The sequence below is a fragment of the Numida meleagris genome, chromosome 9 (assembly GCF_002078875.1).
Source record: "Numida meleagris isolate 19003 breed g44 Domestic line chromosome 9, NumMel1.0, whole genome shotgun sequence".
Lineage (NCBI taxonomy): Eukaryota > Metazoa > Chordata > Aves > Galliformes > Numididae > Numida > Numida meleagris.
The window spans coordinates 1,623,145-1,645,544 of NC_034417.1; the positions used below are offsets into that span (position 1 = coordinate 1,623,145).

The 22,400-nt window shown below is 56.9% G+C and overlaps 3 protein-coding genes across 5 annotated transcripts in view; 2 read left to right on the plus strand and 1 right to left on the minus strand.

Annotated features, from left to right (window-relative positions):
* SCAMP2 (secretory carrier membrane protein 2) overlaps window positions 1–8,607 on the plus strand; it is a 9,584-nt gene extending 977 nt beyond the window's left edge. The window contains exons 2-9 of the mRNA XM_021407416.1: window positions 2,545–2,625; window positions 3,223–3,312; window positions 4,016–4,133; window positions 4,737–4,865; window positions 5,374–5,533; window positions 6,020–6,121; window positions 7,420–7,537; window positions 7,945–8,607. Coding sequence (XP_021263091.1) covers window positions 2,545–2,625; window positions 3,223–3,312; window positions 4,016–4,133; window positions 4,737–4,865; window positions 5,374–5,533; window positions 6,020–6,121; window positions 7,420–7,537; window positions 7,945–8,091 — 945 coding nt within the window. The 3' untranslated portion in view covers window positions 8,092–8,607. The remainder of the gene's footprint in view (window positions 1–2,544; window positions 2,626–3,222; window positions 3,313–4,015; window positions 4,134–4,736; window positions 4,866–5,373; window positions 5,534–6,019; window positions 6,122–7,419; window positions 7,538–7,944) is intronic.
* ULK3 (unc-51 like kinase 3) lies at window positions 8,839–13,319 on the plus strand. Of its 3 annotated transcripts, none has more exons than XM_021407414.1 (16): window positions 8,839–9,133; window positions 9,265–9,405; window positions 9,819–9,939; window positions 10,028–10,132; window positions 10,201–10,344; window positions 10,846–10,928; window positions 10,999–11,154; window positions 11,230–11,335; window positions 11,512–11,552; window positions 11,629–11,731; window positions 11,825–11,889; window positions 11,991–12,069; window positions 12,140–12,177; window positions 12,258–12,305; window positions 12,436–12,490; window positions 12,586–13,319. In XM_021407414.1, exons 1-16 carry the CDS (start codon window positions 9,032–9,034, stop codon window positions 12,600–12,602), a joined length of 1,404 nt encoding a protein of 467 aa, XP_021263089.1. In that variant the 5' UTR covers window positions 8,839–9,031; the 3' UTR covers window positions 12,603–13,319. The 3 variants fall into 3 exon arrangements, with proteins under 3 accessions (XP_021263089.1, XP_021263087.1, XP_021263088.1); XM_021407413.1 differs by having other exon boundaries at window positions 8,841–9,133; window positions 12,137–12,177; XM_021407412.1 differs by lacking the exon at window positions 12,140–12,177.
* On the minus strand, window positions 13,859–17,152 carry CPLX3 (complexin 3). The gene is made up of 3 exons (XM_021407656.1): window positions 16,517–17,152; window positions 16,149–16,236; window positions 13,859–14,929 (listed from the first exon to the last, which is right to left on the minus strand). Exons 1-3 carry the CDS (start codon window positions 16,675–16,677, stop codon window positions 14,705–14,707), a joined length of 474 nt encoding a protein of 157 aa, XP_021263331.1. The 5' UTR covers window positions 16,678–17,152; the 3' UTR covers window positions 13,859–14,704.

Below are 22,400 nucleotides of genomic sequence, written 5' to 3' on the forward strand. Positions count from 1 at the left end.
TTTGGGGTTTCTCTGTCTCCCAGCGCGGAGCTCGAGCAGCACCGGGGCACCTCTCAGACGCAGGGTTGGGTTTGGGTGGGTCCGTGTGGAGACAGAAACGTGTCCCTGTGGGGCCTTTCCCACTGGGGTGTTCTGCAATGCCATGAGAGCAGGTGAGGAGTAGCTCTGTGAGCTGAACGCAGGCACAGTGGGCTCTTCTTCGGGCAGCTCTTGTGTTATTTCAACAGCCCCGTGGTGTTCCAGGTGAATTCTCTCACCTAGTGCTCAGTCCTTGTGTTCCCTTGTTCTGTGGGAATGGAAAGAAGCAGAGGAACATCCTTCCTAGCACCAGCTGTTGTCTCAAAGTACTACAGCAGGCACGTTGCTACAACAGTTCTGTGTTAAGGCAGAGTTATAAGAGTCGGGTTGGACCAGGCTCTGAGCACCTCATTGGGCTGTGGGTGTCCCTGGTCATTGTGGGGGAGTTGCACCAGGTGGCCTTTAAGGGTCCCTTCTAACTCAAAACAATGCTGTGATTCTTTTTAACTTTCCTGTCGACAAAATTAATTCCAAATGCAGACTTATTCAACACTTGGGAACCTAAAATGATGAAAACTGCCCCCATGTATCTGTACAGACTGTGGGGGCTGTGGTGCGAGGGGCAGTGGGGGATCTGCTGGCACTGCAGGTCAGTCCCATAACTGATGGTGTGTCCCTGAGGCGGGCTCAACCCAGCCAGGCAGCTGGGGAAGGGTGAGTGCCTTCATGTTTTCAGGCTTCCCCTGGGCTCTGGAGCAGGAAACAGCTTGAGGAGATTTGCAGGAGTACAACGAGCAATTACTCATCAGGAAGGAAAAGTGTGTTACGTCCAGAGCAGAAAAGAGTGTGGTTGCTTCCCTAAAGGAGGACAGCCAGATGCCTTGCTACACAGGGAGCAGCCTGTGAAGTGCCTCAGTGATCGGATGGAGCCACATTTTCCATGTTTTGCAGCATGAGGGATCAACCTTGTGTGCTTTTCCAGAGGCCAGCTGTCTGTGAGTTTGGAGCTGGTGGAAATAACCTGTGGTATGGCAATGGTTTATGGAAGCTGCACCACTCAGGGCACACTGACATGTGTCCAAACACTGCAAGGGCTCTGCTTTTTGTATGACATTTAGGCACACTTGTGTAGTAGCAGGCAGTTAAGCTGTGCTGCCTTGGCTAATTAAGTACTTGGGTTAAAGCTGTGCTGGAAGACGAGACATCCGATAATATCAGAAACATCCTTTAATATCAAGCTGTGGCTAAGCAGAGTGATAGTGTTTTTCCCACTGGTGTTACTGGGGGCAATGCTGTTCTCCTGGCCTTTCTGATAGCAGTGCCACTGTCAAGTTAACTGCAGGGCTTCCTTTCCCTCTGAAACAAGGGATGGAAAGAAAAAAACATGTTGTGCCTAGGTGTCCCCATGCATCTCCTTATTCCCAGTCACTTCTCCCCCAGTTTGATGATTCTCTTCCAATGGCTGTGCAGCCTTTCCTTTCTTGTTCCTGTGCTTTTTATGAAGGTTTCTTTTCCTCATGCAGTCACCTGCTGGATGTCAGCCAGGCTGAGCCCTTGCCTGCCCTAAACTGAAGCTACAACGCAGGCGTGGAGCAGCTAGTGCATGCTAAGTGGCGTGTGCAGCAGCAAGGGGAGGAGCAGCATTACTCATTAACCACCCTCTGTACCTCTCACCTGGCAGGAGGCTGCACTAAAAGCCCAGGGGATCTCTGTGCTGAAAAGAACCAAAGGACTGTTCTGCAGCACGTGGGCTCAGTTGGCCTCTGCACACTTGTTCACTCTTGCTCTGTCTCACCCTCAAACGCATCTTGCCCCATTAACCACGGAATTGCCCGAGCTCAAGACGTGAGTTGTTGGCGGAAGGAGGAATAAAAAATGGCTTCTTTTAGTTTTCTTTGGCTACACCCAGATTGACAGGCTGTTGAACCAGGCAGCTGGATTTCTGAGCTCACAAAAGGCCTCACTTCCTTAATTACTGATGATAGGAGTGTGGCTGCGGTCAAAATCTGTCTATTAAAAAGGAATCTTTTTATGGAAAGCAGTGTATAGAAAAGTGAAAATACTGTGTGCATTGCAGATGGGAAGTGAGAGGCACTTTCAAGTAGGAGCTGCTGTGAGTAGAAATAAAAGAGAAAATAAAAACGTTGTAGTTCTTCAAATTTGCTTCCTGGCTACGTAGGAGCGTATATCTCTGCGAGCCCCAAGGGACGGCGCTGTCACAGAACCGTGTGAGCTGCCTCCAGCTGGGAGAGCTGGAGGACCAGAAATGTTCTGGGCTGGTGTCCTCGGCTCACCCGGCTGCTGAGTCAGGCAGGCTGCCTGCAGGGATGCTGCCTTCTGGATTCAGTACTCATCCCAGCGAGCCAGTGTCTGTCCTCACCCCGCTAAAGGCATCGCAGGCCACGGACATCACCTGGCAGTCCTGTTCCCAGTTAGCAGAGGGCTGGGAGGTGGGCAGAGCAAGCGGTGTTTGAGCTCGTGAAGCCTTGTGCCTGATGCTGATTTGGCTTTGCTCTCTTCTTTCAGGATCCCTCGGTGACGCAGCTCACGAACGCTAGCCAAAGTGGCTTGGATGAATTCAACCCCTTTTCTGAGAGCTCCCAGCTGGTATGTGTGTTTGCACCAGGTATCTTGGCGTTGGTTTCAGCAGTCTAAAGGGTCCCTTGGTAGGTGCAGCTTAAATATAAAAATAAAAGCGAGGCATTCACAGCTGATTTCCCCAGGGACATTGTGTGCGTGGCAGGCTGCAAGCCAGAGAGCACTGAAGCTCCTCGCTGGAGCTCTGTGTTCCTCTGGAACTGTTTCTCCCAGTAAAGCTGCGTGAAGAGGGAGATGTTTTGTGGCATCATCAATATTTATTTGTTCTCTGAGTTGGGAGCTGAGCTGCCACACTTGATATCACCGATGGATCACTGCAAGAGCTTCAATCTTGTTTCCTGTCGCCGAGATGCGGAAAAGGAGAGCAGGAAACTGGGATAAAAATAATATTTGTGGTTTAAACAGCTGATCAGAATCCCACCTGGTTTCTCTTTTGCCCGATGCCCGTAATCCTTGGGGGCCACATCCCTGGGGCGTTAAGGAGGGCACACATTTGTGAGAACGTAGAATTGCCTCCTGCTTGTTTTAGCAGTGCTAAGATCTGAGCTATTCTTTGCATAAAGAGGCAGTGTGTGACGTTGTTCCCTTGTTGCTCCTTGCTTTCAGACAAATGCAGCGCGGACGACGCCAGCCACGCAGCCCTCTGGCCACTCGCAGCCCGCGGTTCTGCAGGCATCTGTGGAGCCCACCCCACAGGTATGGGAGAAGGGGCTCCTCTATGTGTTGGAGACGTGGGGGTGGCTCTGCTGGAGCAGAATAACGCCACTGGGTTTTGTTCAGCTGTGCACAGTGAGGTCAGAGGATCTCCTGAGGAGCCACCCCATCTTTCGGGGATGGAAAAGGTAAGGGTGGGTCTGAGGCTTGCAAAAGTTGCATCTGGGAAAGTTGATGCTAGACCAGAAAAGCAACATGTAGTGAAAGGAGATTGAGGCAAGACTTTGGCTGGAGCCCATAGGCAGAAGGGTCTGCTGTCTTCCAGGCACTGCTAAGAGGGTGAGGAGGTACGTGTGCCTTGTGGGTGAGGTATTGGATGGCACTTAGAGCAACAAAGCCAGCTTGAGAGTAAAAGCAGCTGCAAGGAAAGCATGGCTTTGCTGAAAGGAGATGGAATGGAGCCTCTTGAGGACTTCCCCCCAACCCTTCACCCTATTTTTCCAGTAGGCTAGGAAGGGAACACCTGAACTGAGTCCTCCATCAGTTTTAATCGAGTCCTCCAGCATGTAAGGCAGGAAGCCAGCCTCAGGATGTTCCGCAGGCACCCAGTTTTCAAAGTGTCCTCCTTTGCTATTGGATTTGTGCTTCTCTTCCAGTTTGACATCTGATGTGTTGGCAGTTGGCATTGCCACTGGCTTGGGTGGTGAAGGACTGAAGGACTTACTTTTTTTCCCACCTTCTTTAGGCTGTGGCTGCAGCAGCACAGGCCGGGCTGCTTCAGCAGCAGGCAGAACTAGAGAGGAAGGCAGCCGAGCTGGATAAGAAGGAAAGGGAATTGCAGAACAATGCAGCCAGCATTAATCGTGAGTAGTGCTCCCTGCCTTGTCTGCAGCCAATGTGGTGCCTGGGGACACCCGTGCTGCTTGGCTTATCTGCTTGACCACTGGTAGAAGTGGCTTTGGCCTGTCCGAAGGAATGCCTCTCTTTGTCTCTGGCTTTTCATGGCTGTGGCAGCCCTCTGGAGCTGCACCTGTCACTCCATGGCTTATAATGTAACTGCCTACTGAAGGGCTGGGCAGGAAATGAGCTGAGATGAGCTACTAGAGACCAGCTCTGGCTTTTTATCTGTCTCGGTGCTATTTTAACCAGAGCAAAACAGTATTTTCCCCTAACCTTGAATGGTTGAGCCTGGACTTGTAGTCCCAAGTGCTCATGATGGTCCTTTGGCCATCACATGGAAACTCTGCCTCCCACAGAGGAAAGTCTTCAACTCTAGGTTGCCCTACCTTGCTGCTGCCAGTGAGGTTAACGCACCCCTGCTCGAACCTGGTTACCCACTGAGACCCAGCCTCCCCCAAGGTGTTGATGTCAGTGGATACGAGTGCAGCTTGCAAATGAAGGCATGCCAATGGCTCTTCAGACCAGAGAAGAGCAAGCAAAGAACTGCTCTTTTGTCCCTTCCGCAGCGAGACAGAACAACTGGCCACCCCTTCCCAGGAAGTGTCCAATCAAGCCGTGCTTTTATCAGGATTTTTCTGCAGACATCCCAGCTGACTACCAGCGGATATGCAAGATGCTTTATTACTTGTGGATGCGTGAGTAATAACTTGAACTGCCATAAAAATTCTTTCCACAGAGATTCTGAATCAAGTGCTGAACTTTGCACTGCACTAAATGCTGCAGGTGTTGTCCGCACGGGTAAAATAATGCCTCTCTTCCTTGTCTATGAAGACATGTAAAGGTCAGCAGGTTGAGTTTTTGCTCATTTATCACAGAATTTTGGTAGCTATTTAACAGAGACTTTACAGTACGAGGCTCAGAAGGGTGGTGGATAGTGCACTTGGGAGATCAGGTGCAAAACACTCTCAGCTGTGTTTCTCAGTTCTGATGCTCTGCAAAGATTTAAGAATGATTTGTGAGCAGCGGGATCAGATGAGGTGCTTAGGCTGAGCCCCATTTTCCTTTCAATGAAGGAAAGGAAATGAGATGGCCGAAAGGCTCTGGAACTCTTGCAGAGCTTCGTGTGTCCAACGAGAGATGCTTGCGGAGATTTGAGTTTCCTGGGGATTTACTGATGCTGCTTCTCTCTTCCATCCTGACCAGTGCATTCAATTACTTTGCTCCTAAATCTGCTCGCTTGCTTGGCATGGTTCACGGTTAAGGGAGAAAGAGGAGTAGACTTCGGTCTCTCAATCCTGTGGTTTGTTTTATTCACCCCTTGTGCCTTTCTCTGCTGGTACCGACCGATCTACAAGGCTTTCAGGCAAGTACTGTTTTCCACTGTAAAGGGGAATATAGCTTCTAGTGGGGAGGAGCTTTGGTTTGATCTGTTCCAATAGGATATTGCCTGCAGGATTTTTCCACCTCTGCGTTCTTGAGCAGATCAAACCTACTTGTGCCTAATATATCAGAAATATCTGGGGGGAACTTGATTACAGTGGTCCTTTCGTATTGTGAAATCCAGGCCGAGCCAACATAGGGCTACCTTTTTTTTAAGAGAACTGTTTGGTGCAGTAATTTGTTGAGCCCGTTAAGGAAGTTGTCTTCACCCCATCTCCCCCTGGGCAGAGTGGTGGTGTTACGATACGCAGTGGATTTATTTTAAGTCGTGTCACTGCACAAGTTCCTTCTGAAACCACCTCACCTCAGCAGGAAGTTCATCGCTGAAAATGTTCCCTCTTCTCAGAGGAGGGAATCTGTCCAGGAATCGTGTCCTTGGGTTTCACTCCTGCTGCCGTCTCTCCTGCAGGTCTGACAGCTCCTTCAGTTTCTTCGTCTTCTTTTTCGTCTTCTTCTGCCAAATAGCAATCTACGTCATCCAGGCTGTCGGCATCCCTGGCTGGGGAGACAGGTAAGCTCAGCTGAGCAAGCTGGTACAGCCCTGCCCTGGTGTCAGGAGCTACAGGGCCCGTTGCTGCTCTCTTGCTGACAGCTGTCTGTTCCTTCTCCCGTGTCTCTCGCCTGGCACGCAGCGTTGGCAGGTCTCAGCTGGCGTGTCTGTCTCCTCTGCTCATCCTCTCCAAGTGCTAGCGAAGGCACACATGCTTCTGCTGCTGCCACAGCCTTCAAGGAGTGTGTGGAATCTCCCAGGCCTACTCTGCAATTCTTTTCCAAAGCGTTTCCCATCCCTTTGTTACGTTGATCTCCGTATCTGTGTTGTCTCTAAACAGAGCCTTCCCTGCTTGTCGGGAAGGCTTCCTCCCTTCTCTGGGGGCTGTAGCACAGGGGTGAGGAACCTCTCACCCTTTCTTCTTGGCACAGTAGTCCAGACCCCCAAATTGTCCCTCCCCCCGCCACAACAAAAGCAGTGGATTTCTTTTCACCTTGCTGCGTTGGCTGCAGATCAGATTCCCGCGTTCCTGCGGTGCTCGTGAAGAACAGAGAAAAGGTTAACTAACAGCCGGTGGTTTTCCCCCGAGGGAGAGCCTTCAGGAGATGAGTGCAGTGAAACTGCTCTCTATTTTTGCCCGCTGCCTGCAGAACAGCTCACGGGCAGAGCTGTCCTCGTGCTCCCCCCCGCCCCTTGGTCATGGGGGACTGGGAGGGGGGCACTCCATTTTTAGTCCAGCGTTGGAGAGCATGCGTTGAACTTTCAGCTCCGTCTCCTCGAGCCAGACAGCAGATTTATTTTTAGCTGCAGTGCATGGTGTTGCATCTCTGCTTTTAATGCACGAGGAGTTGCACAGCACATCGAGTGAGCCAAACTGTCCCGTTGGGTCCCCAGCCTCCTGGTGGCTCGCGGCCTGATCACTTGCTCAGCTGGAGAGATTCTTTTCCGTAGCACTGCAAGAGTGTGTTCTGAGTGAGGCATCTTGGTGTTTTGACCCGCAGCCAAGTGCTGATAACTCCCAGAGTCATCTTAGGAACTGGCAGTTGTCGCAGGGGAGCTTTTTCTGCAGCCTTTCACTTCATTCCTTCCTCTTTCTCCCCTTCCCGGCGCTTGGAGAGCTGTCACGATGACACGTAGCTCTGGGCTCCAGATCCGCCATCCAGTTCTCCGAAATACCAGCCTCTCTTTACACTGCCTAGCTTCGTTTTGAGAGGGCGTTTGGAGTGACTTGATTTCTTGGCAGCACCTGCTGCCTGAAAGTGGGGTGCTGCTGGGAACGGGGCCATCACACACATTGCTTACCCCACCCTCTCTTACAGCGGCTGGATTGCGGCGCTGTCGGAGGTGCAGGGGAACGTGGCTGTGGCCATCATCATGATGGTGGTGGCGGGGTTCTTCACGCTCTGCGTGGTCCTCTCGCTCTTCCTCCTCAAGCAGGTGAGTGGCTCGGGGCTGCTGGCGGAATCGCAGACCCGTGGCTGGGATGGATGCAGTGCGGGGTTGCCCCCTCTCATGTGTAGGGCTGGGGATTGGCGTTTTCCTAAAGGTGGAGTCGGAGCGCTCGCAGAATGGTTCTGGTGGTGCCTTCTGTATCAGTGCTGAGTTGCTTAGACTCACGGGCGGGCAAGTGGCCCCTCTGGGAAGGGGGAGGAGGAGCAGATGCTGCAGCAAGGCATGCCATTGACAGTCCACAGGAGGTGGCCAGTGATCTCCCAAGCTTCACCCTCTTCAAACACACACACCTCAAGCTCACGCACCAGCAGTGTGAGCGACAGCAAGCTCCGTGTGCATTCCTTACACCTGCAGCTGATGTTTTTTTTTTTTTCCCTCTCTCTGTTAACCAGGTGCACTCCCTGTATCGGCGCACGGGAGCCAGCTTCCAAAGGGCTCAGGAAGAGTTTTCCCAAGGCATCCTCACCAACAGGAGCTTCCAGAACGCGGCGGCCGGGGCGGCCTCCTCAGCTGCACACAGTGCTTTCCGGGGCAACTAGCCCTCCCAGGGCCGCCGCCGCCTCGCTTCCCCTTCCATCGTCATCACCCCGACCTTCATTTTCTAACGATGCACTTTTCCTGGGTACCGTGTTAGCTCTGTGATGCCGACTCCAATGAGAAGAGATCTGCGTTTTAGCTTCAGCTGGCCTCGGTTTGTGACGGTTAGGTTCCCTGCCTTGCTTTAGGACATGGGGAGGGGGGGAGATGTTCTCTGAAGCAAACATCTCTCTCTGTCCGGGGCACGCAGAGCGTTTGTCTCTTCCTCCTCTTGCCCAGTCTGTAGCAGGGAGGTGAGAAGCAGGAATTTTGATTTAACTTTCTCTTTTCTATCGGCCTGTGCTATGAACAACTTGATTTCGTCTGCTGTTGGTTTGGTTTTTTTTTTTGTTTTTTTCTTTTTTGAGGGGGGAGGGGTGGATTTTGTAACTTGCATGTAGTTTATTGTTAATTTTACGAGCGGAAAATTGTACCTCTGGTTTACTACACTTAACACGATGCTGCATTTTGACCTCTTACGTGCTCGAGCGCCTGGGTGACACGGCACGAGGGGGAACCTGGGAGCAGGTCGGGCTGGGGGGGGCTGTGCTCGTCATTCCCACGTTGCAATCTTGCTGCTCCCCATGGGTCAGCGCAGGGGGAGAGAAGGGATGAGTGGGAGCTGGGATTTCATCGCAGCCTTACTCGGCGGCTGGGGTACTGGGATTTTTGCTTTACTCGTGTGTGTGCTGGGGGCGGGGGTTCCCACCGCACGGAGCAGAACGAAGGCACCAAAGCGACGCGACAGGAGTCAGTTTGGGCTTCCTCCCAGCCTTACCCGAAGCACGCAGCGCCATGCGGGGCTGAGAGCCACCGTGCGCAGCGGAGCCCGCCCCTTCCTGCCGGGGCGGAGCTGGGGACGGGGCCGGAGCCGGAACCGGGCGGCGGGGGGAGCGGGGCGGCATGGCCGGGGGGGGCTGCGCCCCACCGCGCCTGGACGGCTTCGTGCTCACCGAGCGCCTCGGCACCGGCACCTACGCCACGGTGTACAAAGCGTACAGCAAGGTGCGGGAACGCGGAGCTTTGCACCCTGCGGGCTCGCCCTCCTTGAGATCCAACGCGGGGCTGGGGGGGGATCTCGGAGGTTTGTGGGGTGCGAGGTCGCTCCACGGCGGTCTCTGCTGGTCCCCGGGCAGAGGGACACGCGCGAGGTGGTGGCCGTCAAGTGCGTGAGCAAGAGGAGCCTCAACCGGGCCTCGGTGGAGAACCTGCTCACTGAGATCGAGATCCTCAAGACCATCCGCCACCCATACATCGTGGAGCTCAAGGACTTCCAGGTGGGGCTGGGAGCATCCCGTGGGGTTGGGGTATCCCGTGAGACTGGGGGCATCCCATAGGACTGGAGCTTCCCGTGGGGCTGGGGGCATCCCGTGAAGTTGGGGGATCCCATGGGGCTAGGGGATCTCATGAGGCTGGGGGCATCCCATGAGACAGGGCGTCCCAGAAAGTTGAGGTATCCTGTGACGGTTGGGGCATCCCATGGAGCTGGGGGCATCCTATGAAGCTGGGGTATCCCATGGGGCTGGGGGAATCTCATAGGATTCTCATAGGAAGCTGGAGCTTCCCGTGGGGCTGGGAGATCCTGTGAGGTTGGGGAATCTCATGAGTCTGGGGGTCCCATGGGGCTGTGGGTTGGCTCGTGGCCCCTTGGGCTCCAGGATGCGGTGAGACCAGCTGGGTGGCCTTGCAGTGGGACAGTGACCACATCTACCTGATCATGGAGTTCTGCGCCGGTGGGGACCTCTCCCGCTTCATCCGTATGCGGCGGATCTTGCCCGAGAAAGTGGCACGTATCTTCCTGCAGCAGCTCGGTGAGGGCTATGTGGGTTTGGGGGATGAGGACCATTGGGACTCTTGGTGTCGGGGCCAGCATCCCAACCTCCAGCCTTATCCTTCCAGCCTGCGCCCTGAAGTTCCTTCACGACCACAATATCTCCCACCTGGACCTCAAACCACAGAACATCCTGCTCAGCACCCCGGAGAACCCCCAGTTGAAGCTGGCAGGTCAGGTCTCTGGCCCTAGGATGCTATGGGGTGGTGGTGAGTGACCCCTAACCATGCTCTCCCCGTAGATTTTGGCTTCGCGCAGTACATGTCGCCGTGGGACGAGAAGCACGTGCTGCGTGGCTCCCCACTGTACATGGCCCCCGAGATGGTGTGCCGCCAGCAGTACGATGCCCGGGTGGACCTGTGGTCAGTTGGCGTCATCCTTTACGGTGGGTCCTTCTTCTGTGCGCCCATCTCTCTACACCCCATAACCCATTAGCACCCCAGTGTCCTAAAAGGTGGGGACCAGCCCCATTGTGATTAGGAGACCACGTCCACCTGGACAGACTGTAATTAGGAGCCCGCATCCTGGCATGGGGACGCTCCAGCCCTATGGGTGCTGGGTGGTGTTCACTGTGTTGACGTCTACCATAATGACGTTGACCATGGTGACATCCACCATGTTGAAGTCTACCATGGTGACATCCACCATGTTGAAGTCTACCATGATGATGTCCACCATGTTGATGTCTGCCTTTCTGACGTCTGCCATGGTGGTGTCCACCCTGTTGACGTCTACCATGTTAACATCTACCTGCTCACTGTAGGGCAGAGGGAAGAGCCGGGGGACCCCCACCCACAAACCCTTGGCTTGACATCCCCTTGGCAAGACCAAGAGGACTATGGGTTCCTCCCCCCAGGTGACCCCCTCGCTGCTGTGTTCTTTGCAGAGGCGCTTTTTGGACGACCCCCCTTCGCCTCCCGCTCGTTTGCAGAGCTGGAGGAGAAGATCCGCAGTGACCGAGCCATCGAGGTAACGTTGAGATGGCATGGGGTAAGGCCACCAGGTTGGGCCACCTGGTGTCACCGCTGTCCCTGCCCAGCTGCCCAGCCGGCCCCGGCTGTCCCCGGAGTGCCGAGATCTCCTGCAGCGCCTCCTGGAGAGGGACCCCTTGAAACGCATCTCCTTTGAGGAGTTCTTTGCCCATCCCTTTGTGGACATGGAGCACGTGCCCGGCCCCGAGAGCTTCTGCAAGGCGGTGAGTGGCAGGTGGATGGCGATGGGACACGGTGGGACCAAGCCTTGGCCCTGAGCCCCATCCCATTACCTCCAGACCAACCTGGTGGTGGAGGCGGTGAAGAAGGATCAGGAGGGGGACGCGTCTGCCGCGCTCGGTCTCTACTGCAAAGCTCTAGAGTATTTTGTGCCCGCCCTGCACTGTGAGTCCCTGCATTCCCAGGTGGCTGTGGGGAGTGGGGTGCTTTGATCGGGGGTGGGGGGAACACAGAAAGGGGCAGGGGATGGAGCTCATCCAGTTGAGTGTGGGATTGTGGCAGCCCCAGGGTGTGCTGCAGCCCCTACCCCTGACATTGGACCCTTCTCTTTGCCCCCCCAGATGAAAGCGATGCTCGCCGCAAAGAAGCCATCCGGGCGAAGGTGAGCGTGGGGTGGGAGAGACCATCCATCAGGGTGCCCCCACAGCAGCATGCTTCACCCAGCCCCGCTGCCACAGGTGGGGCAGTACATCTCGCGAGCGGAGGAGCTGAAGGCACTGGTCGCTTGCAACAGCAAGAGCCTCCTGCAGCAGGGAAACCCGGCCAGGGAGATCCTCAAAGGTGTTCTATGGGGCTGAGCCAGCCTGTGGGGTGGGAATCTGCCTTCAGGATCTCCTAGCAGGCTGAAAGTGTCCCCCGTCTGTCTCCTTGCAGAGATGGCCAAGGACAAACCACGGCTCTGCACCGCTCTGGAGATGGCTTCGGTGGCCGTGGCGAGGGTGAGTCCTGGATTTTGGGGTCCTACTGCTCATGGGGACGGAGCCCACCCAGGTCTCTCCAGAACACCCCTGGAGCTGGTGATAGCCGGGCTCTCTTACAGGAGGAGGAAGGCAAGGATGACAGTGACACCCTGGAGCTCTACCAGCAGAGCCTGGGTGAGCTGCTGCTGCTCCTGGCTGGTAAGTTGTGGAGGGGACTGGGGTGATGAGACCTATGCCCTGATGACCCCACGCCCGCACTCTGCAGCAGAGCCGGCGGGGAGGAGACGGGAGCTGCTGCATGCGGAGGTGAGCCCCAGTGCCCGCCCCGACCCCGCCAGCCCCACGGGGACACCGCTCTGACGGGGCTCCCTGCGTGTGTCCGCCAGATCCAGACCCTGATGGCCCGGGCGGAGTACCTGAAGAATCAGATCAAGGTGGGGCTGGGAGCGGTGTCGGGGCTTGGGGCTGATGGTGGTGGCTTTGTGGGACTGATGGTGGTGGCTTTGTGGGACTGATGGTGGTGGCTTTGTGGGACTGATGGTGGTGGCTTCTCTGCCCGTGCAGATGCGGGAGACGCAGTCCATGGGCAAAGAGGCGCTGGCAGAATCCATCCGGAGCTGTGAGTCCCCAGGTCCTTTTATCTGTGGGCTCTGTGCCTGCAGAGCCCCCCCCTCCAGGTGACCGTCCCCTCTGCCCTTCCCCTATCCCCCGCAGCCTGCACCTTGCAGTGACGCCCAGTGGGATGCTGCCGGCGCCGCGCTGCTGCAGATGGCCGAGGAGACGGCTGGGCTGAGCGTGACTGCGTTTTCCCGTCAGGAGGAGTCCCTGCCTGGAACGTCTGCTGCAGCAGCAGCCTGCGTGCCCGCGGCGGGCAGGTTATTCCACTCCAATTCCCTCCGCTGGCTGGGCAGCGCGGCGGCGGCTGCTGCTGCTGCGTGCAGGCACGCGGCTCTTGCGTGCACAGCCTGCAGCTCACCCCGACCCATGGGGAAAGGCAGGGGGGGAAAAAAAAAAAAAAAAAAGTACAGCACGGATTGGTGGTGGTTCGTGGCGCAGGGTTTTTGCTTTTCTGGGAGCGGGGCAGCGCTTCGGCACGTTGGAAGCTGCTTGTTCTGTGTGCCTGATGCTGAAGCGATTTGCACAGGGAGCGGCGGTGCCTCATCGGTGTCCCGAGGTGCGGCCAGTTCTCAGCCTACCCGTGGAAATCAGGTGCAGGGAAAAGCCCCCGCAGACCCCAGGGCAGGGTCTGGCTCCACGTGTGCTGCGGTGCTCAGGGGTGGCAGGCTCTGTGCTCTGATGACGGTGATGCACCAAAAAAACCTCATCCCTGGGGGCTGGCCCCAGCAGAGCTGCTCACGGCCGCTGCGGAGCAGGGGGCTGTTCTCCAAATCTGCTGTATTTCAGGGGATGTAATTTATCATCTGGAATAAATACTTTTTGGGGGTTTCTCCTTGTTCCTTTAGGGAGCCTGAGGGGTTGGATGCCGTCCTGTTCAGATGTGTGTGGTGGCAGCGGTGTCACCCAAAGCCACCACACAGAGTGGGGCCCCAGGCTGTGACCTCCTCTTGCGGAGACCTTTTTATGGGATTTTTTTGCCGCATTATTCTGAGCAGAGATTATATCCCGAGGCTTTAAAGAGCTTTCAAGCCTCCCGCCCTTGCAGCCAGTGAACGTGATCACATATGCCTTCACGCTCTGCCTGAGATGCGCCCCAATCTGGAGCCATGTCCCCGGGGTTGGTGTCGGGATGGTTTAGGGTCAGATTGTACCGGCTCTCCTTGGCATGGAGGCTTCCAGCCGTGGAGGTGATGCTGTGCTCCCCATAGACCCCCAGTGCTACGGGATGAAAGGGGCTGGGGGATGTGGGTCAGTGTGATTTTCCCCCCCCGGGTTCTAAGATGCTCCCCCTAAAGCCTCTTAGACGCGGGGAAAGGGAGACGTGGGGTGCCGCTGCATGATCCCCTTAATCCGATTGTCCCAGCAGCATCCCGCGGGGAGGTTTAATTGACTGCAAATAACAAAAAAAAAAAAAAAGGGAAAAGAAAACCAACCCCAAAGCGTGCAGTGAAATCCTCCATCCCCGGGTAGCGGCTCATTTGTGTCACCGCTGTCACCATTCCTCGTTCTGGGCTTTGTGCACGGGCGAAGCGCTCCGGCCATCGCGCTGTTGGCGCAGTGGCTTTTTGTGTCTTCCCAAAGAAGGGGGGTCCCCTCCCAGTCCTTGGAATCATTGAACCTTTTGAGTTGGGAAAGACCCGTGAAGGTCACCGGGTCGGTTCTCTGGGGTTGGGGAGGAAGGCTGATATTTCCCCTGCTGCTGCCTGGGCACGTTGGGCACGAAGCCCGCATGGGTGGCAGCGAAGGTGCCCTAAATGTGGAGCTTCCAGCACCCAGCACTGAAATGCCATCGCCTGTAGCACCGGAGGGAGCACTGCGGGAGAAAGGAATGCATAGACATCTCCTGGTATTTATTCCAGCGGCGATAACGGTGCCGTGGCACGGGGACAGCATAGGAGGTGTAACACTCGACTGAGCACAGCACACGACCACATCACGACAGAGAAGGAAGCGTTTTCCCTTGCGGGGTCACCTTCTGCCCCTTCTCCCGCACGGAGCCGATCCCGCCCCGGGAGACAGGGACGCGAAGCCATCGCTCTGCTCTAACCTCAGACCGGACCGCGACCCAACGACAACACCACGCACGGGGATACCGGCACGGACGGAGCGGGGACATCTGGGTCAGGGCTTAACACGGCTCAGAAGGAGAACCCGACTCACACGGACATCGGTGGGTCCCCACCACGGCGAGGCTGAGGGTGTCACATCGGTCGGGTCACATCACGGCGCATTTCTCGGCTGACTGCTTCAGGTCCTCTAGCGTGGCCGAGGCTTTGTCCTTCAAGGAGTCAAGGTCCAGGTTCTGGATGTTGCTGAGCTGGCCGATGACGGAGTTCTTCTCTTCCTCCTCCTCGTTGTCCTGCTCGATCATCTTGGCCAGCTCCTTGGGCAGCTCCACGTCGCCTCCCACCAGCTGGATCTGGTTGTCGTCGGTTTCGTTCTGAAAGTCAAGGCAAGGGGTGGTGGGACGTGGGGGCACCAAGACTACGTCCAAAATCAACATCGTTGTGCCCACGTGGGCTTTGGCAGCCAACCCGGGGTCTTTAGGGTTGGTGCCTGGCTTGCAGGTGGGACGATGCCCACGAGCTCCATCCCTCAGCAACCCAAAGGGGATGTGGCCAAGCAGAGCTCAGCGCGCACCGGGGAGCAAAGCGAGAGCCAACGTGAAGAGCAGAGTGTGCCAGCATGCCTCTAAATTGCCTTCCAGCTCCCATCTGAGGTTTGGGCACCCAATTAAGCTACACATATGTCTAATGACTGTGCCCACCGGCGAGCATATTGGGGTCAGCTCTGCTCTGAAGAGCCTGCGCGAGGCAGACCAACTGCCAAGCGGGATCAGGGATGAGCAGAAGAAACTTGTCTAAAGATTGGAAGGGACATCTCAAGCACGAGGAAGCAGCAAAAGGATCGGGGGCCGTAGCTGAGCAAGCCCCCACTTTCCCCGGAGGAAATCTCCATCTTTTTCTCTGCCTTTCTTCTCTCTTGGCAGCAGAAGACAGATCCTCCAGCTGCTGTTTGCTGGCAGTTATGCGGGTGCAAGGAGCAGCGGGGCGTTCATCCAGGCTGGACCAAGAATCTCCAGCAATAGGAACAATATCACTTGGCTGAGCTGACCTTTCCGAACTAAAATTAGCCCGGCTCCAATTCACAGCATTCACCAGCGAGAGCTGCAGAAAGGCTCTCGCTGGATGCTGGCTGCTTTTTTGGGGGGGCAGGGGGGAGAACGCTTGGGGCAACTCCAAGAGCGGCTGAATTGTCGCTGATTGAATTGTTCCCAGTGCAGCGCTCGTGGGGCGGAAGATCCAAAATTGGGATCCATCTAGGAAATGTTTGCCAGATAATCTGTGGAGCTGGCTAATCCAGCGGGGAAGGAACCGTGCTCTGCTCACGGCTACGGGGCCAGCAGCCCCCAGGGAAGGGGGCTCTCCCTGAACAAGATGGGATCGGGGTCAAAAGAGAGGAAGTGGGGGTCTAATCAAGGCTGAGGGATTGGGGTCCTCTTCTTTGGGATCACGGAGCTGGTGGCGCTCAGGGGTGGCTGGAAGGTCTGATGGAACGATGCCCTTTAGGGGAACAGCGTTATGCTTTGGGATTTGTGGCTTGCAACCCCACCTGGGCTGTGATTCCCATCAGTCCCCCCCGTTTTCCCCGTGCCGTACCTTGGGGAGCCGGTACTTGTCTCGGAAGTGGGACCTGACAGTGGCCCTCTCCGCTTTGCGCTGGGCAAACTGGGCATCTCGCTCCATCCTGCGAACCACACAGGGCAGTTACAGGTGCCCCCACCACCTTGTAATCCCCCCCAGCCCAGGTACTCCCCATCTTCTCCACAAAGTCCCGATCCCTCCCCTTGTTTTTTCCCCCCCGCCGTGTGGCCAGAAAGGAGAAAAAATCCCCGAGGAAGCGGATTAAGGGATTAGAGGGGGGGTACATCAAACAGCGTCCTGGCCGTGCCACCCCCGCCATTGTCTTCCCTTCTGCACAGAGAGCTCCAGGGCCTCATCCCGTCCCGTGTCCCCCCGGCACTCACTTCTCCTCCACCAGCTGCCGCTGGTACTCCTCATATTCCTCACGGGTCATGCCCTGAGCCTCTGCCGGGGACTTCTCGCCCTCGCTCTTCTCCTCGCCACCCAGGCCACCCGTCAGGTTCTTCAGCTGCCCCCCGACCATGCTCTTCACCATGAACGCCATGGCTGCGGGGTGTGGGGTGCTGGGAAATGTGGGTACCACGGGGAGCGGGGAGATGGGATGCTCAGAGAGTCGGGAAAATGCAGGTGTTGGGGTGGTGGGGGGGTAGAATACTCAGGGAACAGGAGATAGGGGGAGAGAGGATGCTGAGACCACTGGAGTGAAGCAGGTAGGGAGGGTAGCGGAGAGATGGGATGCTCAGAGAACAGGGAAATGCGGATACCGGAGGCAGTGGGGAGATAGGATGCTCAGGGAACGGGAGAGGTGCTGGTACTGAGGGTAGCAGAGAGATGGGATGCTCAGGGAACCAGGAGATACGGGTAACGGGGAGGTGGGATGCTCAGGGAACAAGGAACTGTGAGTAGCAGGGTGAGCGGGGAAATGGGATGCTCGGGGAACAGGAGAGATGCAGGAACCGAGGGGATCAGAGAGATGGGATGCTCGGGGAACAGGGAGACGGGATGCTCAGGAAACCGGAGATGCGGGTACCGGGGGCAGCGGGGAGCTGGGATGCTCGGGGCAGTGGGTACCCTGGAGCGGGGAGAAAGGGCGCTGAGTTAGCGGGGAGCCGCGCGAGTTGCGCTGCCGGAGCGCCGGGAGACCGAGGGATCCCCGGGGCCGGGCTGCCCCGAGTCCCACCTTACCGGGCAGCCTGGGCTCGGCGGCGGCCTCTCTCTTCTCCGGGGTGTCCGGAGCTCCGCCCGGGGGTCGCTGGGGGCGGCGGGCGCTGCAGCACCGCGGCGCGGACAGCTCCGTGTGAGCGCGGCGGGGCGGTGCCGCCCGGCCCGGACCCCCCCGGACCCCCCCGGTGAGAGGCGGAGCCGCCCCGCCCCGACCCCCCCCCCGGCGTTGTCGGGGGGTGGGGGCTAAGGGAGGGGGTGAAACTTCACGGCGGGGACGCGTGGAGCCGGAGGGGGATCGGGATGGAGGGTTGATATACACCCCCCCCCTCCGCCCCCCGGTGCCTCGAGCAGAGCAAACCTTTATGGCCTTTAACCATAAGCCTTTATGGTTATCGTCGTTCTGTTTCTTATTTTTCCTCTTTTTTTTTTTTTTTTTTTAATTTGGAGGAACAGGACCGGATTTAGCACCCCTCGAGTTGTCGCCTGCTCCTAGCTGGGAAAATCTGGCGTGCCCCGAAGCGCGCTGTTAATGATGTTAATTAATTCTAATGCAAGCTGCCACCGCTCCCCGCAAGCCCTGCCTTGGACAGGCGACCCTGGCATCCCTCGGCCGCAACCCGGGAGCTGAGGAAGGCGCAGGAACCCATTGCACGGCCCCACATCCCTTCCCACCCCGCTCCCGCTGCTGCCTTCCCCTTCGGCTGCAGCCCCGGGGCAGAGCGCAATTAACGGCACCGCCGCGCGCCTCCCTTCCAGATGGCCAGCCCGGCTTTAGCCTGCGTTTCTCCCTCTTTTCTTCTCCTCCTGTGAAAATACACGGCATACCCAGGCTCCAACCCCGGCTTGTGGGAAATCATTTCATTTCGGAAATTTAAAGGCAATCTCCGCAGATTAAAATGATGGAACAGCTGTGAAGCGATGGAACAAAGTGAGCGGGGGTGGGGGGGGAGAGGGAGGGGTTGGGGAAGGTGGCCCATCGCCTCCCTTCTCCCTTTGCCCGAGGTAGCACCAGGTCTTAAAAGGAACAAGCCAACAAGCCATCGTCTCGGTGCGTTGTTCTGAGCGTGGGTCTTTGCAGGTGACCCCCCCAGCTCCCTGCTTTCTTTCCAGGGCTGTGCTCACAGATTGCTTTTTGGGAAAGCGGGGCCGGTTGCTCAGGGTCCGGCCCCGTGGATGTCACCTGCTCGGGTGTGCGGCACCTGGATGCAGGGTTGGGAGCGCGCGCCTGCAGCTCGCGTTGGTTAACAGCAAGAGACTGGAAGTCAGGACCGATTTTTCCAGCTGGATTAGATGGGTCAGCTGCCGCGTAGCCTCCCTGTCTGAGGAACGTAGAGGAAACAGCTCTTGATGAGCTGAGCTGCTTGGACAAAGCAGTGAGGTGAAAACGAGAGCGCGATTCCCGGCTGTCTGGAGGCTCCGCGGTGCTTTTTTTGGGGGGAAGGTGATGGATGGAGGTCGGGGAGCCCGGCGGCTCCGAGGTGGATGTGCCCCTGGGACGAGAGCCACAAGGTGGCCCTTGGCAGCTTTGCGTGGCCGCTTCCCTCTGGCAGCCCAGGGTGTCGGTGGCATTTGCAGGGACGGAGTAAAAGGCCAAGGAAAGGGCATTCCCTTCTGCGAGGCACCTCACCTCCAGAGAGGGCCGGCAGCTCTGCCGTGAGCCTGAGCCCAATGTCCCTGGTGGAGGTGGCATGGAGAGGGACAGTGGAGGTCCTGCTGGTCACTGCGCCCACCGCGGCGCTTCCAGGCGTCTCCTTTCCATTTGCTTCTCCCCGAAATATATTCCAGTTGGAATGACTCATCCTTCCTCCCAGGACTCTAACCTGCGGTAATGAGATGTAAATCCTCGCATGACCTATTATATTAGCTTATGCTATATCACACATCTCCGTGGATTAGGAGGGAGGCAGACGAGATGTCCTCCCGTAGCAGCGTGCCGCAGACAAGCCGGTGGGATCTAAGAGGATCGCTCCTCGGCGGTGGCACCTGGTTTGATCGCTCTGCCATGAGATCTGCTCGCAGCGTGACACACGTCATCCCAGCTCTTCTATCCAGGTAAGTGGAGAGCTGGCCCCAGTGCCTCACCTGTAAGCTCTCCGGATGGGACCAGGGTTTGCCAGGGTTGCCTGGAGTGGCTCACTATTGAAGCAATGTAGATTTTATGGAGCTTTCTGTCCCTTTCACGATGTCTCTCTCTGATGTTAGAGACTGCCTTGCCAGCTGTCCGGCCAGGTGCTCAGACACAAGGTGACATTTCTGCGATGTCGCCCTTCCATAAGAGCCAACTCCAAGGCCAAGTGCAACCCCATGCTGCCCTCTGTACCCAAATCCTGCACCACCCCATTACCCGGCGCAGCCCTCCCAGGGACAGGCTGAAGCCAGGTGTCACCTGGAGCTACAGCACCATACGGGTGACACCAGGTGAGCCCAGCCCGACCTCCAAGAGGAGGCAAAGGCTGAAAATGTTGAAGACCCCGAGCACAAGCATGGAATCACTGAGGTTGGAAAAGGCCTTCAAGCTCATCAGGTGCAGCCATGAGTAGGTCCTGGAAGGATGCGTGTGTGCCGGAGACGCACCGGGGGAGGAACGAGGCGGCACTGCTAAATAAAGCAGGCAGCCTCTGCCGGGAGAAGTCATGCTGACACTTCCCCGCCGGCTGTCACTTGGTGTGACGGGCACAGTCACAGCAGCACAGGGCTTTGGCGCTCAGCCATTGGGGCGGTGCCAACACTGAGGCCGGGAACACCGAGGGACATCGGCGGGGACGAGGCCAGGAGCATCACCAGGGTCTGAGGGACGCCCACGGGGACAAGGCTGGGGACATCACCGGGCTTTGGGTGGGAAACCATGAGAGACCTTGGAGAGCTCAGTGCTGAGCTTTGGGCTTCCAGCTGTGCTGGGTCCCATGGCTGAGGCCATTATCTCCATGGTGGTGGGAGTCCTCTGCCCGTTTGGGTCAGGATGCCTCCGTGCCATCCATTGGTAAGCGAGGGGAATGGGGCAGGTCGAGGTCATCCACCAGGTGATGCCCTGCCTGTAACACCTACATATCTTGACGTCGGTGGCACTGGATGGCAAAGAGCTCGTGCGCTGCGCCTCCTGCTATACGTGCGGCCACAGAGGCGTGGGAATCACCGCAGCTGGGGGTGAGGGAGGCGCGGGGGGGGCCGCGGTGGCACCCGAGCGGTGACACAAATACACAGGGACAGACACACGGAGCCGTGTAAACAGGCACATGGGGAGACCATGTGCCGCTTGGCTGTCGGTGGCGGAGAGCGCGCCCCGAGCAAAGGCACACGGCATCGGGAGCGCACGCGGGTGACGTCCCGGAGGGGATCTCTCCAGAGTTCTCTTCCTTCCCTGGAGAGCTCCAAGAGAGGTGGGCAGCAGGAGGAGAGCACCCGCAGCCGGGAGGGATGGCTCCGGACAGGGTGACCCCGGCTGTGGGTCGGTGACCCTGCAAGGCCAACAGCAGGGAAGGGAAAGCAGAGGGTGCATGAGCGCAGAGTCATCCACGGTGCCTCCTGCAGCCTCTGCACACGTCAGCGCCGGTCCCATGGGCTCAGCCTGCCCTGCTGCCCGCAGCAGGCACCCCAGCCAGCTGGGGATGCTGAGCTCCAGCCAAGCCAGGATCGTCACCAGCAGCGCAGTGGGGCAATGATCTGCAGCTTGCAGCCCCACTTCCCACCGGGAACACCATGGGGGAAACCTCCAATCCAAACACCTGCCCCTAGGCAGGGGTTAGGGTTAGGGTTAGGGTTAGGGTTGATGCATCCCAGCCCCTCTGCGCAGACCCCCATGGTGAAGGTGAAGAGAACAGAAGAGAGTTCCTGGAGATGCTGAGCAACGGGTGGAGGCAAAGAGCAGAGGGAGGGAAGACATTGCTCGCAGGTGAGGGTCTCCCCAGGGCTGGGCACAGAGCTGGGGGCTAGCAGGGGCCCAGTGGTGGCCAAAGACGAGTGGACAGGGACAGCACCTGTGTCCTCCCAGCTCTGGTTTCAGCCCACCCCATGAGGATGCTCGGCCTTTCTCTCCATTTCAAAAGCCACGTTCTTGCTGGCTTTGCCTGAAAATGACTTTAATCTTCATAAGCTCGAGAAGTAAAGCTGCTTATAGGCGCCGCGAAGAACTTGGGGGGTGGGGAGGGAGGGACGGGGGGGGGGGCTGGGATGCGGACAGGGTTAGTCCAGGAGAAATGAAACCCGACAGCATCAGACCCCATCGCAGCGCTGTGCCACCCCCCCCTCCATCTGGACACCCAATGGGAGGGCAGCGCTGCGATGAGCTCGTCGGTTCTCAGGCCAGAGCCACCTCCCCATGCCCAGAACAAGGGGACCCTGCCAGGGGGTCCCCAACCCCTATGGGGCCGAGAGACAGAGGGGTCGGGCAGGCAGGACGTGCCACGTCTGTATGGAATGGTTTTATTACAGTTTTAATGTCACAGTCGGTAGCATTACATGAGAATAAAGCACTGGACAGGACTGGAAAAAAAAGGCCTCTGGAGACAGCATGCAAACATTGCAACAAGTTTAAAGCAAAACAACCCAAAAAAAGCGCCCGCGGGGGACGCTGCTGTGCTCCCAGCGATGCAGCGTCTCCTCTGGAACCATCACTTCTGTCGTCGGGGTTTCCTTTTTGTGTGTCCGTTTCATTGGCTTATTTATTATTATTCTCTTTATTAACCTTCTTCTTTCTCCTTCTTCCTGGTCGTTTTTTTTTTTTTTTTTTTTTTTTTGTAATTTTCTGTCTTTTAATTACATTAAAAAATAAGATTCGTACTTTAGTAAAACGGCCAGCGCTCGGCTGGCCCCCTGCTCGAAATAATAATAATAAAAAAAAAAAAAAAAAAAACAACGGAATGACAACGACAAAATAATAACAAAGCAACAACTCCCTCCCCCCCGGCCAAAAAAAAAGAACAAAAAAAAAAAAAAACAAACCCAAAAAACACCCCAAAATCAAAGGGGGGGGGGAAAAAAAAAAACAAAAAACCCAGAAAAAATAAAAAAAAAGCCTGGGAGACAAAAACGACGAAACAAAACCCAACGAAGACCGATTTGGAAGGGTTGGAAGCGACCTGGAGGCGGCGTGGGGAGGGGGGTGCC